The 21,972-nt window shown below is 48.6% G+C and overlaps 1 protein-coding gene across 1 annotated transcript in view; it reads left to right on the top strand.

The window, feature by feature from the left end:
• Positions 1 to 20,899, top strand: part of LOC130344666 (arf-GAP with GTPase, ANK repeat and PH domain-containing protein 3-like) — a gene marked incomplete at both ends in the record, with an annotated part of 135,136 nt that extends 114,237 nt beyond the window's left edge. Inside the window, 2 exons of the mRNA XM_056554444.1 lie at positions 3,437 to 3,560; positions 20,750 to 20,899. Coding sequence (XP_056410419.1) covers positions 3,437 to 3,560; positions 20,750 to 20,899 — 274 coding nt within the window. The remainder of the gene's footprint in view (positions 1 to 3,436; positions 3,561 to 20,749) is intronic.
• Between the last annotated feature and the right edge of the window lie 1,073 nt (positions 20,900 to 21,972).

Here is a 21,972-nt window from a genome sequence, read left to right as displayed (position 1 = left end):
AGAGATAAGTGAGCGGTGTATGGAGATTAGTGAGCGGTGTATGGAGATTAGTGAGTGGTGTATGGAGATTAGTGAGTGGTGTATGGCGATTACTGGGCGGTGTATGGAGATTAGTGAGCGGTGTATGGAGATTAGTGAGTGGTGCATGGAGATTACTGGGTGGTGTATGGAGATTACTGGGTGGTGTATGGAGATTAGTGAGCGGTGTATGGAGATTAGTGAGCGGTGTATGGAGATTAGTGAGTGGTGTATGGAGATTAGTGAGTGGTGTATGGAGATTAGTGAGTGGTGTATGGAGATTAGTGAGTGGTGTATGGAGATTACTGGGCGGTGTATGGAGATTCCTGAGCGATGTATGGAGATTCCTGAGCGGTGTATGGAGATTAATGAGCGGTGTATGGTGATTACTGAGCGGTGTATGGAGATTACTGAGCCGTGTATGGAGATTAGTGAGCGGTGTATGTAGATTAGTGAGCGGTGTATGGAGATTACTGGGCGGTGTATGGAAATTAGTGAGCGGTGTATGGAGATTACTGAGCGGTGTATGGATATTACTGAGCCATGTTTGGAGATAAGTGAGTGGTGTATGGATATTAGTGAGCGGTGTATGGAGATTACTGGGTGGTGTATGGAGATTACTGGGCGGTGTATGGAGATTAGTGAGCGGAGTATGGAGATTAGTGAGCGGTGTATGTAGATTAGTGAGCGGTGTATGGAGATTAGTGAGTGGTGTATGGAGATTAGTGAGTGGTGTATGGAGATTAGTGAGTGGTGTATGGAGATTAGTGAGTGGTGTATGGAGATTAGTGAGTGGTGTATGGAGATTACTGGGCGGTGTATGGAGATTACTGGGCGGTGTATGGAGATTCCTGAGCGATGTATGGAGATTCCTGAGCGGTGTATGGAGATTAATGAGCGGTGTATGGTGATTACTGAGCGGTGTATGGAGATTACTGAGCCGTGTATGGAGATTAGTGAGCGGTGTATGTAGATTAGTGAGCGGTGTATGGAGATTACTGGGCGGTGTATGGAGATTAGTGAGCGGTGTATGGAGATTACTGAGCGGTGTATGGATATTACTGAGCCATGTTTGGAGATAAGTGAGCGGTGTATGGATATTAGTGAGCGGTGTATGGATATTAGTGAGCGGTGTATGGAGATTACTGAGCGGTGTATGGGGATTACTGAGCGGTGTATGGAGATTACTGAGCGGTGTATGGAGATTAGTGAACGGTGTATGGAGATTAGTGAACGGTGTATGGAGATTACTGAGCGGTGTATGGAGATTACTGGGCGGTGTATGGAGATTAGTGAGCTGTGTATGGAGATTACTGAGCGGTGTATGGAGATTACTGAGCGGTGTATGGAGATTAGTGAGCGGTGTATGGAGATTAGTGAGTGGTGTATGGAGATTAGTGAGTGGTGTATGGCGATTACTGGGCGGTGTATGGAGATTAGTGAGCGGTGTATGGAGATTAGTGAGCTGTGTAAGGAGATTACTGAGTCATGTTTAGAGATAAGTGAGCGGTGTATGGAGATTAGTGAGTGGTGTATGGAGATTAGTGAGTGGTGTATGGCGATTACTGGGCGGTGTATGGAGATTAGTGAGCGGTGTATGGAGATTAGTGAGTGGTGTATGGAGATTAGTGAGTGGTGTATGGCGATTACTGGGCGGTGTATGGAGATTAGTGAGCGGTGTATGGAGATTAGTGAGTGGTGCATGGAGATTACTGGGTGGTGTATGGAGATTACTGGGTGGTGTATGGAGATTAGTGAGCGGTGTATGGAGATTAGTGAGCGGTGTATGGAGATTAGTGAGTGGTGTATGGAGATTAGTGAGTGGTGTATGGAGATTAGTGAGTGGTGTATGGAGATTAGTGAGTGGTGTATGGAGATTACTGGGCGGTGTATGGAGATTCCTGAGCGATGTATGGAGATTCCTGAGAGGTGTATGGAGATTAATGAGCGGTGTATGGTGATTACTGAGCGGTGTATGGAGATTACTGAGCCGTGTATGGAGATTAGTGAGCGGTGTATGTAGATTAGTGAGCGGTGTATGGAGATTACTGGGCGGTGTATGGAGATTAGTGAGCGGTGTATGGAGATTACTGAGCGGTGTATGGATATTACTGAGCCATGTTTGGAGATAAGTGAGTGGTGTATGGATATTAGTGAGCGGTGTATGGAGATTAGTGAGCGGTGTATGCGGATTACTGAGCGGTGTATGGAGATTAGTGAGCGGTGTATGCGGATTACTGAGCGGTGTATGGAGATTAGTGAACGGTGTATGGAGATTACTGAGCGGTGTATGGGGATTACTGAGCGGTGTATGGGGATTACTGGGCGGTGTATGGAGATTACTGGGCGGTGAATGGAAATTACTGGACGGTGTATGGGGATTACTGGGCGGTGTATGGAGATTACTGGGCGGTGTATGGAAATTACTGGGCGGTGTATGGGGATTACTGAGCGGTGTATGAGGATTACTGAGCGTTGTATGGAAATTACTGAGCGGTGTATGGAGATTACTGAGCGGTGTATGGAGATTAGTGAACGGTGTATGGAGATTACTGAGCGGTGTATGGAGATTACTGGGCGGTGTATGGAGATTACTGAGCGGTGTATGGAGATTAGTGAGCGGTGTATGGAGATTACTGTGCGGTGTATGGAGATTAGTGAGTGGTGTATGGAGATTACTGGGCGGTGTATGGAGATTAGTGGGCGGTGTATAGAGATTAGTGAGTGGTGTATGGAGATTACTGGGCGGTGTATGGAGATTAGTGAGCGGTGTATGGAGATTAGTGAGCGGTGTATGGAGATTAGTGGGCGGTGTATGAAGATTACTGGGCGGTGTATGGAGATTTGTGACCGGTGTATGGAGATTAGTGGGCGGTGTATGAAGATTACTGGGCGGTGTATGGAGATTACTGGGCGGTGTATGGAGATTACTGGGCGGTGTATGGAGATTACTGGGCGGTGTATGGAGATTACTGGGCGGTGTATGGAGATTACTGGGCGGTGTATGGAGATTACTGGGCGGTGTATGGAGATTACTGGGCGGTGTAAGGGGATTACTGGGCGGTGTATGGAGATTACTGAGCGGTGTATGGAGATTAGTGAGCGGTGTATGGAGATTAGTGGGCGGTGTATGGAGATTACTGGGCGGTGTATGGAGATTAGTGAGCGGTGTATGGAGATTACTGGGCGGTGTATGGAGATTACTGGGCGGTGTATGGAGATTACTGGGCGGTGTATGGAGATTACTGGGCGGTGTATGGAGATTACTGGGCGGTGTATGGAGATTACTGGGCGGTGTATGGGGATTACTGGGCGGTGTATGGGGATTACTGGGCGGTGTATGGAGATCCATACAGTTTATCTTGAGAGGGCCTCATTAGGCTCTCGCCTTGACGTTCGTTTGCTTTTTATCTGACAGGACTACATGCAGAACATACATGGTAAACAGATTGATTTGCTGCGTACAACAGTAAAGGTTCCCGGTAAAAGACCTCCTAGAGCGAACAGCGGGACCCCCAGCGGCCAGCTTCCCGGTCAGACAGGTAATTACCACTGCATACCTATGAGACCATACATGCACCTCTTTACATTGTATTTCTGATACTTTCCTATGACTAGACCCCGGACAGGATTCCCGTACCCTCTGCCCCTGACCCATCCTCTGACAGGTTGGTTTTTACTACTCTCCTGTGCCGGCTGCCTGTGCCTACTGCCATGGACAGGATACAGGTGCCTACTGTCCTGGACCCATCTTCTGATGGGGTGTTCTTCTCTATTTTTAACCTGACCTACCAAGCCAGCTCATAGGGTTACCTTCTCTTATGTCAATTCGAGTGAGGTACCAACTACTTAATGGGACAGTCATAGGGTACCCCGATAATCCTGTGCTACTGTGGGTAATCCACTGTGACATGGTTACCCTGACTTGCCCCTGCCCTGGCCCTGTGTGTGGGGCTTACATGAAGTCTGTGATGTTCTCAGGGGTCTGGTGTCTCCTCCTCTCCATTGGCCGCCCTGTCCTGACCCCGGTGTGGCGGTGATGTTCTCAGGCATCTGGTGTCTCCCCCCTCTATTGGCCACCCTGTCCTGACCCCGGTGTGGTGGTGATGTTCTCGGGGGTCTGGTGCCTCCTCTCCTCCATTGGCCGACCTGTCCTGATCCCGATGTGGAGGTGGTGCTCTCGTTGCTCGGTGCGGGGGTCTAGTATCTTCTCCCCTCCATTGGCCGCCCTGTCCTGACCCCGGTGTGGTGGTGGTGTTCTCGTTGCTCGGTGCGGGGGTCTAGTGTCTCCTCCCCTCCATTGGCCGCCCTGACCCCGGTGTGGTGGTGATGTTCTCGTTGCTCAGTGCGGGGGTCTAGTGTCTCCTCCCCTCCATTGGCCGCCCTGTCCTGACCCCGGTGTGGTGGTGGTGTTCTCGTTGCTCGGTGCGAGGGTCTAGTATCTCCTCCCCTTCATTGGCCGCCCTGTCCTGACCCCAGTGTGGTGGTGATGTTCTCGTTGCTCGGTGCGGGGGTCTAGTGTCTCCTCCCCTCCATTGGCCGCCCTGTCCTGACCCCGGTGTGGTGGTGATGTTCTCGTTGCTCGGTGCGAGGGACTAGTATCTCCTCCCCTCCATTGGCCGCCCTGTCCTGACCCCGGTGTGGTGGTGATGTTCTCGTTGCTCGGTGCGGGGGTCTAGTGTCTCCTCCCCTCCATTGGCCGCCCTGTCCTGACCCCGGTGTGGTGGTGATGTTCTCGTTGCTCGGTGCGGGGGTCTAGTATCTCCTCCCCTTCATTGGCCGCCCTGTCCTGACCCCGGTGTGGTGGTGATGCTCTCGTTGCTCGGTGGGGGGGTCTAGTATCTCCTCCCCTCCATTGGCCGCTCTGTCCTGACCCCGGTGTGGTGGTGGTGTTCTCGTTGCTCGGTGCGGGGGTCTAGTGTCTCCTCCCCTCCATTGACCGCCCTGTCCTGACCCCGGTGTGGTGGTGGTGTTCTCGTTGCTCGGTGCGGGGGTCTAGTGTCTCCTCCCCTCCATTGGCCGCCCTGTCCTGACCCCGGTGTGGTGGTGATGTTCTCGTTGCTCGGTGCGAGGGTCTAGTGTCTCCTCCCCTCCATTGGCCGCCCTGTCCTGACCCCGGTGTGGTGGTGGTGTTCTCGTTGCTCGGTGCGGGGGTCTAGTGTCTCCTCCCCTCCATTGGCCGCCCTGTCCTGACCCCGGTGTGGCGGTGATGTTCTCAGGCGTCTGGTGTCTCCCCCCTCTATTGGCCGCCCTGTCCTGACCCCGGTGTGGTGGTGATGTTCTCGGGGGTGTGGTGCCTCCTCTCCTCCATTGGCCGACCTGTCCTGATCCCGGTGTGGAGGTGGTGCTCTCATTGCTCGGTGCGGGGGTCTAGTATCTCCGCCCCTCCATTGGCCGCCCTGTCCTGACCCCGGTGTGGTGGTGATGTTCTTGTTGCTCGGTGCGGGGGTCTAGTGTCTCCTCCCCTCCATTGGCCGCCCTGTCCTGACCCCGGTGTGGTGGTGGTGTTCTCGTTGCTTGGTGCGGGGGTCTAGTGTCTCCTCCCCTCCATTGGCCGCCCTGTCCTGACCCAGGTGTGGTGATGGTGTTCTCGTTGCTCGGTTCGGGGGTCTAGTGTCTCCTCCCCTCCATTGGCCGCCCTGTCCTGACCCCGGTGTGGTGGTGGTGTTCTCGTTGCTCGGTGCGGGGGTCTAGTGTCTCCTCCCCTCCATTGGCCGCCCTGTTCTGACCCCGGTGTGGTGGTGTGTTCTCGATGCTCGGTGCGGGGGTCTAGTGTCTCCTCCCCTCCATTGGCCGCCCTGTCCTAACCCCAGTGTGGTGGTGTGTTCTCGTTGCTCGGTGCGGTGGTCTAGTGTCTCCTCCCCTCCATTGGCCGCCCTGTCCTGACCCCGGTGTGGTGGTGATGTTCTTGTTGCTCGGTGCGGGGGTCTAGTATCTCCTCCCCTTCATTGGCCTGTCCTGACCCCGGTGTGGTGGTGATGCTCTCGTTGCTCGGGTGCGGGGGGTCTAGTATCTCCTCCCCTCCATTGGCCGCTCTGTCCTGACCCCGGTGTGGTTGTGGTGTTCTCGTTGCTCGGTGCGGGGGGTCTAGTGTCTCCTCCCCTCCATTGGCCGCCCTGTCCTGACCCCGGTGTGGTGGTGGTGGTGTTCTCGTTGCTCGGTGCGGGGGTCTAGTATCTTCTCCCCTCCATTGGCCCCCCTGTCCTGACCCCGGTGTGGTGGTGATGCTCTCGTTGCTCGGTGGGGGGGTCTAGCATCTCCTCCCCTCCATTGGCCGCTCTGTCCTGACCCCGGTGTGGTGGTGATGCTCTCGTTGCTCGGTGCGGGGGTCTAGTGTCTCCTCCCCTCCATTGGCCGCTCTGTCCTGACCCCGGTGTGGTGGTGATGTTCTCGTTGCTCGGTGCGGGGGTCTAGTGTCTCCTCCCCTCCATTGGCCGCCCTGTCCTGACCCCGGTCTGGTGGTGATGTTCTCGTTGCTCGGTGCAGGGGTCTAGTGTCTCCTCCCCTCCATTGGCCGCCCTGTCCTGACCCTGGTGTGGTGGTGGTGTTCTCGTTGCTCGGTGCGGGGGTCTAGTGTCTCCTCCCCTCCATTGCCGCCCTGTCCTGACCCTGGTGTGGTGGTGGTGTTCTCGTTGCTCGGTGCGGGGGTCTAGTGTCTCCTCCCCTCCATTGGCCTCCCTGTCCTGACCCCGGTCTGGTGGTGGTGTTCTCGTTGCTCGGTGCGGGGGTCTAGTGTCTCCTCCCCTCCATTGGCCACCCTGTCCTGACCCCGGTGTGGTGGTGGTGTTCTCGTTGCTCGGTGCGGGGGTCTAGTATCTTCTCCCCTCCATTGGCCTCCCTGTCCTGACCCCGGTCTGGTGGTGGTGTTCTCGTTGCTCGGTGCGGGGGTCTAGTGTCTCCTCCCCTCCATTGGCCACCCTGTCCTGACCCCGGTGTGGTGGTGTGTTCTCGTTGCTCGGTGCGGGGGTCTAGTATCTTCTCCCCTCCATTGACAGCCCTGTCCTGACCCCGGTGTGGTGGTGGTGGTGTTCTCGTTGCTCGGTGCGGGGGTCTAGTATCTTCTCCCCTCCATTGGCCTCCCTGTCCTGACCCCGGTGTGGTGGTGGTGTTCTCGTTGCTCGGTGCGGGGGTCTAGTGTCTCCTCCCCTCCATTGGCCGCCCTGTCCTGACCCCGGTGTGGTGGTGGTGTTCTCGTTGCTCGGTTCGGGGGTCTAGTGTCTCCTCCCCTCCATTGGCCTCCCTGTCCTGACCCCGGTGTGGTGGTGTGTTCTCGTTGCTCGGTGCGGGGGTCTAGTATCTTCTCCCCTCCATTGACCGCCCTGTCCTGACCCCGGTGTGGTGGTGTGTTCTCGTTGCTCGGTGCGGGGGTCTAGTATCTTCTCCCCTCCATTGACCGCCCTGTCCTGACCCCGGTGTGGTGGTGGTGGTGGTGTTCCCGTTGCTCGGTGCGGGGGTCTAGTATCTTCTCCCCTCCATTGACCGCCCTGTCCTGACCCCGGTGTGGTGGTGGTGGTGGTGGTGGTGTTCCCGTTGCTCGGTGCGGGGGTCTAGTATCTTCTCCCCTCCATTGGCCTCCCTGTCCTGACCCCGGTGTGGTGGTGGTGGTGTTCCCGTTGCTCGGTGCGGGGGTCTAGTATCTTCTCCCCTCCATTGGCCTCCCTGTCCTGACCCCGGTGTGGTGGTGGTGTTCTCGTTGCTCGGTTCGGGGGTCTAGTGTCTCCTCCCCTCCATTGGCCTCCCTGTCCTGACCCCGGTGTGGTGGTGGTGGTGGTGTTCTCGTTGCTCGGTGCGGGGGTCTAGTATCTTCTCCCCTCCATTGGCCTCCCTGTCCTGACCCCGGTGTGGTGGTGGTGTTCTCGTTGCTCGGTGCGGGGGTCTAGTATCTTCTCCCCTCCATTGACCGCCCTGTCCTGACCCCGGTGTGGTGGTGGTGGTGGTGTTCCCGTTGCTCGGTGCGGGGGTCTAGTATCTTCTCCCCTCCATTGGCCTCCCTGTCCTGACCCCGGTGTGGTGGTGGTGTTCTCGTTGCTCGGTTCGGGGGTCTAGTGTCTCCTCCCCTCCATTGGCCTCCCTGTCCTGACCCCGGTGTGGTGGTAGTGGTGTTCTCGTTGCTCGGTGCGGGGGTCTAGTATCTTCTCCCCTCCATTGGCCTCCCTGTCCTGACCCCGGTGTGGTGGTGGTGTTCTCGTTGCTCGGTTCGGGGGTCTAGTGTCTCCTCCCCTCCATTGGCCTCCCTGTCCTGACCCCGGTGTGGTGGTGGTGTTCTCGTTGCTCGGTGCGGGGGTCTAGTATCTTCTCCCCTCCATTGGCCTCCCTGTCCTGACCCCGGTGTGGTGATGGTGTTCTCGTTGCTCGGTGCGGGGGTCTAGTATCTTCTCCCCTCCATTGACCGCCCTGTCCTGACCCCGGTGTGGTGGTGGTGGTGGTGTTCCCGTTGCTCGGTGCGGGGGTCTAGTATCTTCTCCCCTCCATTGACCGCCCTGTCCTGACCCCGGTGTGGTGGTGGTGGTGGTGTTCCCGTTGCTCGGTGCGGGGGTCTAGTATCTTCTCCCCTCCATTGGCCTCCCTGTCCTGACCCCGGTGTGGTGGTGGTGTTCTCGTTGCTCGGTTCGGGGGTCTAGTGTCTCCTCCCCTCCATTGGCCTCCCTGTCCTGACCCCGGTGTGGTGGTAGTGGTGTTCTCGTTGCTCGGTGCGGGGGTCTAGTATCTTCTCCCCTCCATTGGCCTCCCTGTCCTGACCCCGGTGTGGTGGTAGTGGTGTTCTCGTTGCTCGGTGCGGGGGTCTAGTATCTTCTCCCCTCCATTGGCCTCCCTGTCCTGACCCCGGTGTGGTGGTGGTGTTCGCGTTGCTCGGTTCGGGGGTCTAGTGTCTCCTCCCCTCCATTGGCCTCCCTGTCCTGACCCCGGTGTGGTGGTAGTGGTGTTCTCGTTGCTCGGTGCGGGGGTCTAGTATCTTCTCCCCTCCATTGGCCTCCCTGTCCTGACCCCGGTGTGGTGGTGACGCTCTCAGTGCAGAGGTCTGGTGCCCCCTCCCTGCCCCCGCTCCCTCTCATGCAGGATGTTAGCGCTCGTTCTGTCTGTTCAGTAATTACATTACCCGCAGCTTTATGCAGAATTATTCTCTCAGGACTAATTGATGGCGCATGTTTAATTCATTAATCATTAGCATCAGATTCCACAATTACCGCCGCGCTGATTGTACGGTGCGGATGATGAGCCCCATTACTGACACCTCCCCTCCCCCGCTGTCACTGCTGCCTTTTTATATCCCTGTATATCACTGTAATGCCCACTCGCCCCATTTAACCCCTCACATTGTTCCCTGGGTGTCCGATACACCTCATATATATACATATTACCCCTATATACCACCAGGGATTACTCCACATATATACCAGACATGATGTATAACCTCTATATACCACCAGCTATTACTCCACATATATACCAGACATGATGTATAACCTCTATATACCACCAGCTATTACTCCACATATATACCAGACATGATGTATAACCTCTATATACCACCAGCTATTACTCCACATATATACCAGACATGATGTATAACCCATATATACCACCAGGGATTACTCCACATATATACCAGACATGATGTATAACCCCTATATACCACCAGCTATTACTCCACATATATACCCGACATGATGTATAACCTCTATATACCACCAGGGATTACTCCACATATATACCAGACATGATGTATAACCTCTATATACCACCAGCTATTACTCCACATATATACCAGACATGATGTATAACCCCTATATACCACCAGGGATTACTCCACATATATACCAGACATGATGTATAACCCCTATATACCACCAGCTATTACTCCACATATATACCAGACATGATGTATAACCCCTATATACCACCAGGGATTACTCCACATATATACCAGACATGATGTATAACCCCTATATACCACCAGCTATTACTCACATATATACCAGACATGATGTATAACCTCTATATACCACCAGCTATTACTCCACATATATACCAGACATGATGTATAACCCCTATATACCACCAGCTATTACTCCACATATATACCAGACATGATGTATAACCCCTATATACCACCAGGGATTCCTCCACATATATACCAGACATGATGTATAACCCCTATATACCTCCAGTGGATTACTCCACATATATACCAGACATGATGTATAACCTCTATATACCACCAGGGATTACCCCACATATATCCTCCTATTACCCCACATATATCCCTCCTATTACCCCACATATATCCTCCTATTACCCCACATATATCCCTCCTATTACCCCACATATATATCCTCCTATTACCCCACATATATCCACTCCTATTACCCCACATATATCCTCCTATTACCCCACATATATCCCTCCTATTACCCCATATAGATCCCTCCTATTACCCCACATATATATCCTCCTATTACCCCACATATATCCTCCTATTACCCCACATATATCCCTCCTATTTACCCACATATATATCCTCCTATTACCCCACATATATCCCTCCTATTACCCCACATATATCCTCCTATTACCCCACATATATCCCTCCTATTACCCAACATATATATCCTCCTATTACCCCACATATATATCCCCCTATTACCCCACATATATCCCTCCTATTACCCACATATATCCTCCTATTACCCAACATATATATCCTCCTATTACCCCACATATATATCCCCCTATTACCCCACATATATCCCTCCTATTACCCCACATATATCCCTCCTATTACCCAACATATATATCCTCCTATTACCTCATATATTTCCTCCTATTACCCCACATATATCCCTCCTATTACCCCACATGTATACCTCCTATTACCCCACATATATCCTCCTATTACCCCACATATATCCCTCCTATTACCCCATATAGATCCCTCCTATTACCCCACATATATATCCTCCTATTACCCCACATATATCCCTCCTTTTACCCCACATACATCCCTCCTATTACCCCACATATATATCCTCCTATTACCCCACATATATCCTTCCTATTACCCCACATATATATCCTCCTATTACACCACATATATCCTCCTATTACCCCATATATATCCCTCCTATTACCCCACATATATCCCCCTATTACCCCACATATATCCCTCCTATTACCCCACATATATCCTTCCTATTACCCCACATATATATCCTCCTATAACCCCACATATATCCCTCCTATTACCCCACATATATATCTTCCTATTACCCCACATATATCCTCCTATTACCCCATATATATCCCCCTATTACCCCATATATATCCCTCTATTACCCCATATATATCCCCCTATTACCCACATATATCCCTCCTATTACCCCACATATATCCTTCCTATTACCCCACATATATCCTCCTATTACCCCACATATATCCCTCCTATTACCCCATATATATCCTCCTATTACCCCACATATATCCTCCTATTACCCCATATATATCCCCCCTATTACCCCACATATATCCTCCTATTACCCCATATATATCCCCCTATTACCCCATATATATCCCCCTATTACCCCATATATATCCCCCTATTACCCCACATATATCCCTCCTATTACCCCACATATATCCTTCCTATTACCCCACATATATCCCCCTATTACCCCACATATATTCTCCTATTACCCCACATATATCCCTCCTATTACCCCACATATATCCCTCCTATTACCCCACATATATCCTCCTATTACCCCACATATATCCTCCTATTACCCCACATATATCCTCCTATTACCCATATATATCCTCCTATTACCCCACATATATCCTTCCTATTACCCATATAGATCCCTCCTATTACCCCACATATATCCCCCTATTACCCCACATATAACCCCCTATTACCCACATATATCCTCCTATTACCCCACATATATCCCTCCTATTACCCCACATATATCCCCCTATTACCCCACATATATCCTCCTATTACCCCATATATATCCCTCCTATTACACCACCTATATCCCTCCTATTACCCCACATATATCCCCCTATTACCCCACATATATCCTCCTATTACCCCACATAAATCCCCCTATTACCCCACATATATCCTCCTATTACCCCATATATATCCTCCTATTACCCCATATATATCCTCCTATTACCCCACATATATCCTCCTATTACCCCATATATATCCCTCCTATTACCCCACATATATCCCCCTATTACCCCACATATATCCCCCTATTACCCCACATATATCATTCCTATTACCCCACATATATATCCTCCTATTACCCCACATATATCCCTCCTATTACCCCACATATATATCTTCCTATTACCCCACATATATCCTCCTATTACCCCATATATATCCCCCTATTACCCATATATATCCCCCTATTACCCCATATATATCCCCCTATTACCCCACATATATCCCTCCTATTACCCCACATATATCCTTCCTATTACCCCACATATATCCTCCTATTACCCCATATATATCCCCCTATACCCCATATATATCCCCCTATTACCCCATATATATCCCCCTATTACCCCACATATATCCCTCCTATTACCCCACATATATCCTCCTATTACCCCACATATATCCCTCCTATTACCCCATATATATCCTCCTATTACCCCACATATATCCTCCTATTACCCCATATATATCCCCCCTATTACCCCACATATATCCTCCTATTACCCCATATATATCCCCCTATTACCCCATATATATCCCCCTATTACCCCATATATATCCCCCTATTACCCCCACATATATCCCTCCTATTACCCCACATATATCCTTCCTATTACCCCACATATATCCCCCTATTACCCCACATATATTCTCCTATTACCCCACATATATCCCTCCTATTACCCCACATATATCCCTCCTATTGCCCCACATATATCCTCCTATTACCCCACATATATCCTCCTATTACCCCACATATATCCTCCTATTACCCCACATATATCCCTCCTATTGCCCCACATATATCCTCCTATTACCCCACATATATCCTCCTATTACCCCACATATACCTCCTATTACCCCACATATATCCTCCTATTACCCCACATATATCCTCCTATTACCCCACATATATCCTTCCTATTACCCCATATAGATCCCTCCTATTACCCCACATATATCCTCCTATTACCCCATATATATCCTCCTATTACCCCACATATATCCTTCCTATTACCCCATATAGATCCCTCCTATTACCCCACATATATCCCCCTAATTACCCCACATATAACCCCCTATTACCCCACATATATCCTCCTATTACCCCACATATATCCCTCCTATTACCCCACATATATCCCCCTATTACCCCACATATATCCTCCTATTACCCATATATATCCCTCCTATTACACCACCTATATCCCTCCTATTACCCCACATATATCCCCCTATTACCCCACATATATCCTCCTATTACCCCACATAAATCCTCCCTATTACCCCACATATATCCTCCTATTACCCCATATATATCCTCCTATTACCCCCATATATATCCTCCTATTACCCCACATATATCCTCCTATTACCCCATATATATCCCTCCTATTACCCACATATATCCCCCTATTACCCCACATATATCCCCCTATTACCCCACATATATCCTTCCTATTACCCCACATATATATCCTCCTATTACCCCACATATATCCCTCCTATTACCCCACATATATATCTTCCTATTACCCCACATATATCCTCCTATTACCCCATATATATCCCCCTATTACCCCACATATATCCTTCCCTATTACCCCAAGATATATCCCCCTATTACCCCATATATATGCCCCTATAAGTGGTAACTATGTGTGAAAGAAGTCGGTAAATAGTGCCCCTGAATGTCAAATAGGTGAAAAGTGGTCAACAATGTGTGAACATGTCAAATATGAGTGAAATCAGCTAGTTAATATCTCAGAAGTGGTCACAAATATCGTGCTGAGAAGCTGGTAAATATGTGCTCCCTATTACCCACAGTGGTAAATACGCTCCTATTACCCCAGATATCCAATATGAGTGCCCCTAGTGTACCCAAATCTAGTTAAGCCCCAGACCTCCAAATCATATCTACCCATATCTCTATTACCCCACATATATCCTTGACCAGCATAGTTCCCTTACAACATATTCCTATTCCATATAGATCCTCTATTACCCCACATATATCCTCCTATTACCCACATATAACCCCCTATTACCCACTATATACCTACCTATTACCCCCACATATATCCCTCCTATTACCCACATATATCCCCCTATTACCCACATATATCCTCCTATTACCCCATATATATCCCTCCTATTACACCACCTATATCCCTCCTATTACCCCACATATATCCCCCTATTACCCCACATATATCCTCCTATTACCCCACATAAATCCCCCTATTACCCCACATATATCCTCCTATTACCCCATATATATCCTCCTATTACCCCATATATATCCTCCTATTACCCCACATATATCCTCCTATTACCCCACATATATCCTCCTATTACCCCACATATATCCTCCTATTACCCCACATATATCCCCCTATTAGCCCACATATATCCTCCTATTACCCCACATATATCCCCCTATTACCCCACATATATCCTCCTATTACCCCACATATATCCTCCCATTACCCCACATATATCCTCCATTACCCCATATATCCCTCCTATTACCCCACATATATCCTCCTATTACCCCATATATATCCCCCTATTACCCCACATATATCCTCCTATTACCCCACATATATCCTCCTATTACCCCACATATATCCCCCTATTACCCCATATATATCCCCCTATTACCCCATATATATCCCCCTATTACCCCATATATATCCTCCTATTACCCACATATATCCCCCTATTACCCCATATATATCCCCCTATTACCCCATATATATCCTCCTATTACCCCACATATATCCCCCTATTACCCCATATATATCCCCCTATTACCCCATATATATCCCCCTATTACCCCACATATATCCTCCTATTACCCCACATATATCCTCCTATTACCCCACATATATCCTCCTATTACCCCACATATATCCCTCCTATTACCCCACATATATATCCTCCTATTACCCCACATATATCCCCCTATTACCCCACATATAACCCCCTATTACCCCACATATATCCTCCTATTACCCCACATATATCCCTCCTATTACCCCATATATATCCCCCTATTACCCCATATATATCCCTCCTATTACCCCACATATATCCTCCTATTACCCCATATATATCCTCCTATTACCCCACATATAACCCCCTATTACCCCACATATATCCTCCTATTTCCCCATATATATCCCTCCTATTACCCCACATATATCCTCCTATTTCCCCATATATATCCCTCCTATTACCCCACATATATCCTCCTATTACCCAACATATATCCCTCCTATTACCCCACATATATTCTCCTATTACCCCATATATATCCCTCCTATTACCCCATATATATTCTCCTATTACCCCACATATATCCCTCCTATTACCCCCACATATATCCCTCCTATTACCCCATATATATCCCTCCTATTACCCCACATATATCCTCCTATTACCCCACATATATCCTCCTATTACCCCACATATATCCTCCTATTACCCCACATATATCCCTCCTATTACCCCACATATATCCCCCTATTACCCCACATATATCCCTCCTATTACCCCATATATATCCCTCCTATTACCCCACATATATCCTCCTATTACCCCACATATATCCTCCTATTACCCATATATATCCCTCCTATACCCCATATATATCCCTCCTATTACCCCACATATATCCTCCTATTACCCCACATATATCCTCCTATTACCCCACATATATCCTCCTATTACCCCACATATATCCCTCCTATTACCCCACATATATCCTCCTATTACCCCACATATATCCTCATATTACCCCACATATATCCCCCTATTACCCCACATATATCCTCCTATTTCCCCATATATATCCCTCCTATTACCCCACATATATCCTCCTATTACCCAACATATATCCCTCCTATTACCCCACATATATTCTCCTATTACCCCATATATATCCCTCCTATTACCCCATATATATTCTCCTATTACCCCACATATATCCCTCCTATTACCCCACATATATCCCTCCTATTACCCCATATATATCCCTCCTATTACCCCACATATATCCTCCTATTACCCCACATATATCCTCCTATTACCCCACATATATCCTCCTATTACCCCATATATATCCCTCCTATTACCCCATATATATCCCTCCTATTACCCCACATATATCCTCCTATTACCCCACATATATCCTCCTATTACCCCACATATATCCTCCTATTACCCCACATATATCCCTCCTATTACCCCACATATATCCTCCTATTACCCCACATATATCCTCATATTACCCCACATATATCCCCCTATTACCCCACATATATCCTCCTATTACCCCATATATATCCCCCTATTACCCCATATATATCCCCCTATTACCCCACATATATCCCTCCTATTACCCCACATATATCCTTCCTATTACCCCACATATATCCTCCTATTACCCCACATATATCCCTCCTATTACCCCATATATATCCTCCTATTACCCCACATATATCCTCCTATTACCCCATATATATCCCCCTATTACCCCACATATATCCCTCCTATTACCCCACATATATCCTCCTATTACCCCACATATATCCTCCTATTACCCCATATATATCCCCCTATTACCCCATATATATCCCCCTATTACCCCACATATATCCCTCCTATTACCCCACATATATCCTTCCTATTACCCCACATATATCCCCTTATTACCCCACATATATTCTCCTACTACCCCACATATATCCCTCCTATTACCCCACATATATCCTCCTATTACCCCACATATATCCTCCTATTACTCCACATATATCCTCCTATTACCCCACATATATCCCTCCTATTACCCCACATATATCCCTCCTATTACCCCATATATATCCCTCCTATTACCCCACATATATCCTTCCTATTACCCCATATAGATCCCTCCTATTACCCCACATATATCCCCCTATTACCCCACATATAACCCCCTATTACCCCACATATATCCTCCTATTACCCCACATATATCCCTACTATTACCCCACATATATCCTCCTATTACCCCACATATATCCCTCCTATTACCCCACATATATCCCCCTATTACCCCACATATATCCTCCTATTACCCCACATATATCCCTCCTATTACACCACCTATATCCCTCCTATTACCCCACATATATCCCCCTATTACCCCACATATATCCCCCTATTACCCCACATATATCCTCCTATTACCCCACATATATCCTCCTATTACCCCACATATATCCCCCTATTACCCCACATATATCCTCCTATTACCCCACATATATCCTCCTATTACCCCACATATATCCCTCCTATTACCCCACATATATCCCTCCTATTACCCCACATATATCCTCCTATTACCCCATATATCCCTCCTATTACCCCACATATATCCTCCTATTACCCCACATATATCCCCCTATTACCCCACATATATCCTCCTATTACCCCACATATATCCTCCTATTACCCCACATATATCCCCCTATTACCCCACATATATCCCCCTATTACCCCACATATATCCCTCCTATTACCCCACATATATCTTCCTATTACCCCATATATATCCTCCTATTACCCCACATATATCCTCCTATTACCCCATATATATCCCCCTATTACCCCATATATATCCTCCTATTACCCCACATATATCCCCCTATTACCCCATATATATCCCCCTATTACCCCATATATATCCTCCTATTACCCCACATATATCCCCCTATTACCCCATATATATCCCCCTATTACCCCATATATATCCCCCTATTACCCCACATATATCCTCCTATTACCCCATATATATCCTCCTATTACCCCATATATATCCTCCTATTACCCCACATATATCCTCCTATTACCCCACATATATCCCTCCTATTACCCCACCTATATCCCTCCTATTACCCCACATATATCCTCCTATTACCCCATATATATCCCTCCTATTACACCACCTATATCCCTCCTATTACCCCACATATATCCCCCTATTACCCCACATATATCCGCCTATTACCCCACATATATCCTCCTATTACCCCACATATATCCTCCTATTACCCCATATATATCCCCCTATTACCCCATATATATCCCCCTATTACCCCATATATATCCTCCTATTACCCCACATATATCCCCCTATTACCCCATATATCCCCCTATTACCCCATATATATCCTCCTATTACCCCACATATATCCCCCTATTACCCCATATATATCCCCCTATTACCCCATATATATCCCCCTATTACCCCACATATATCCTCCTATTACCCCACATATATCCCTCCTATTACCCCACATATATCCCTCCTATTACCCCACATATATATCCTCCTATTACCCCACATATATCCCTCCTATTACCCCACATATATCCCTCCTATTACCCCACATATATATCCTCCTATTACCCCACATATATATCCTCCTATTACCCCACATATATATCCTCCTATTACCCCACATATATCCCTCCTATTACCCCACATATATCCCTCCTATTACCCCACATATATATCCTCCTATTACCCCACATATATTCTCCTACTACCCCACATATATCCCTCCTATTACCCCACATATATCCCTCCTATTACCCCACATATATCCCTCCTATTACCCACATATATATCCTCCTATTACCCCACATATATCCTCCTATTACCCCACATATATCCCCCTATTACCCCATATATATCCCCCTATTACCCCACATATATCCTCCTATTACCCCACATATATCCTCCTATTACCCCACATATATCCCTCCTATTACCCCACATATATCCTCCTATTACCCCACATTTATATCCTCCTATTACCCCACATATATCCCTCCTATTACCCCACATATATCCTCCTATTACCCCACATATATCCTCCTATTACCCCACATATATCCTCCTATTACCCCACATATATCCTCCTATTACCCCACATATATCCTCCTATTACCCCACATATATCCCTCCTATTACCCCATATATATCCCTCCTATTACCCCACATATATCCTCCTATTACCCCACATATATCCTCCTATTACCCCACATATATCCTCCTATTACCCCATATATATCCTCCTATTACCCAACATATATCCCTCCTATTACCCCATATATATCCCTCCTATTACCCCACATATATCCTCCTATTACCCCACATATATCCTCCTATTACCCCACATATATCCCTCCTATTACCCCACATATATATCCTCCTATTACCCCACATATATCCCCCTATTACCCCACATATATCCTCCTATTACCCCACATATATCCTCCTATTACCCCACATATATCCCTCCTATTACCCCACATATATATCCTCCTATTACCCCACATATATCCCCCCTATTACCCCACATATATCCTCCTATTACCCCACATATATCCCTCCTATTACCCAACATATATTCTCCTATTACCCCACATATATCCTCCTATTACCCCACATATATCCCCCTATTACACCACATATATCCTCCTATTACCCCACATATATCCTCCTATTACCCCACATATATCCTCCTATTACCCCACATATATCCTCCTATTACCCCACATATATCCCCCTATTACCCCACATATATCCTCCTATTACCCCACATATATCCTCCTATTACCCCACATATATCCTCCTATTACCCCACATATATTCTCCTATTACCCCACATATATTCTCCTATTACCCAACATATATCCTCCTATTACCCCACATATATCCTCCTATTACCCCACATATATCCCTCCTATTACCCCACATATATCCTCCTATTACCCCACATATATCCCTCCTATTACCCCACATATATCCCTCCTATTACCCCACATATATCCCTCCTATTACCCCATATAGATCCCTCCTATTACCCCACATATATCCCCCTATTACCCCATATATATCCCCCTATTACCCCATATATATCCCCCTATTACCCCACATATATCCCTCCTATTACCCCAAATATATCCTCCTATTACCCCACATATATCCCTCCTATTACCCCACATATATCCTCCTATTACCCCATATATATCCCCCTATTACCCCATATATATCCCCCTATTACCCCACATATATCCCTCCTATTACCCCAAATATATCCTCCTATTACCCCACATATATCCCTCCTATTACCCCACATATATCCCTCCTATTACCCCACATATATCCTCCTATTACCCCACATATATCCTCCTATTACCCCACATATATCCCTCCTATTACCCCACATATATCCCTCCTATTACCCCACATATATCCCTCCTATTACCCCTCCGGTCATTCCCCATCACAGACATCTGGTCCGGTTGTAACGTTCTTTCTGCCATCTCTCGTGGTCATGTCATGTGGCAGGAATGTGTAGATGTCCTGAGGGGTGGTCAGATGGAAGCTCCCCTGATACCACAGAGCGTGGTATAGACAATGTGTACGTTCCCTCCTAGGAGCCGCACATTCCTCCAGCTCCCTGTCCTCCGAGCGCTCGGTCAGCGGCCTCAGCCTCTCAACATTCAGCGGGAAGAGCGAAGGGGTCAGCCTGGCGCAGAGGTCCTACTCTGTGTGTAGTGGGGAGCAGTGGGGTGATACGTCCACAGGTGAGAGGGGGAAGGGTCACCTCTTGTGTCTGTCCATGTCCGCCACACCCTCCGCCCACCCCCTGTGCCAGCCTTAAGCCTCCCCTCCTACTACTCCTCCTATCCCTCCCCTCCTACTATTCCTCCTATCCCTCCCCTCCTACTACTCCTCCTATCCCTCCCCTCCTACTACTCCTCCTATCCCTCCCCTCCTACTACTACTCCTATCCCTCCCCTCCTACTACTACTCCTATCCCTCCCCTCCTACTACTCCTCCTATCCCTCCCCTCCTACTACTCCTCCTATCCCTCCCCTCCTACTACTCCTCCTATCCCTCCCCTCCTACTACTCCTCCTATCCCTCCCCTCCTACTATTCCTCCTATCCCTCCCCTCCTACTACTCCTCCTATCCCTCCCCTCCTACTACTCCTCCTATCCCTCTCCTCCTATCCCTCCCCTCCTATCCCTCCCCTCCTACTACTCCTCCTATCCCTCCCCTCCTATCCCTCCCCTCCCACTATTCCTCCTATCCCTCCCCTCCCACTATTCCTCCTATCCCTCCCCTCCTACTACTCCTCCTATCCCTCCCCTCCTACTGCTCCTCCTATCCCTCCCCTCCTACTATTCCTCCTATCCCTCTCCTCCTACTACTCCTCCTATCCCTCCCCTCCTACTACTCCTCCTATCCCTCTCCTCCTATCCCTCCCCTCCTATCCCTCTCCTCCTACTACTCCTCCTATCCCTCCCCTCCCACTATTCCTCCTATCCCTCCCCTCCTACTACTCCTCCTATCCCTCCCCTCCTACTGCTCCTCCTATCCCTCCCCTCCTACTACTCCTCCTATCCCTCCCCTCCTACTACTCCTCCTATCCCTCCCCTCCTACTACTCCTCCTATCCCTCTCCTCCTACTACTCCTCCTATCCCTCCCCTCCTACTATTCCTCCTATCCCTCTCCTCCTACTACTCCTCCTATCCCTCCCCTCCTACTACTCCTCCTATCCCTCTCCTCCTATCCCTCCCCTCCTATCCCTCCCCTCCTACTACTCCTCCTATCCCTCCCCTCCTACTACTCCTCCTATCCTCCCCTCCTACT

The sequence above is a fragment of the Hyla sarda genome, unplaced genomic scaffold (assembly GCF_029499605.1).
Source record: "Hyla sarda isolate aHylSar1 unplaced genomic scaffold, aHylSar1.hap1 scaffold_726, whole genome shotgun sequence".
In the NCBI taxonomy this organism is placed as follows: Eukaryota; Metazoa; Chordata; class Amphibia; order Anura; family Hylidae; genus Hyla; species Hyla sarda.
Note: the sequence above shows the minus strand (reverse complement) of the source record. Positions and strands in the feature narration are given on the sequence as shown.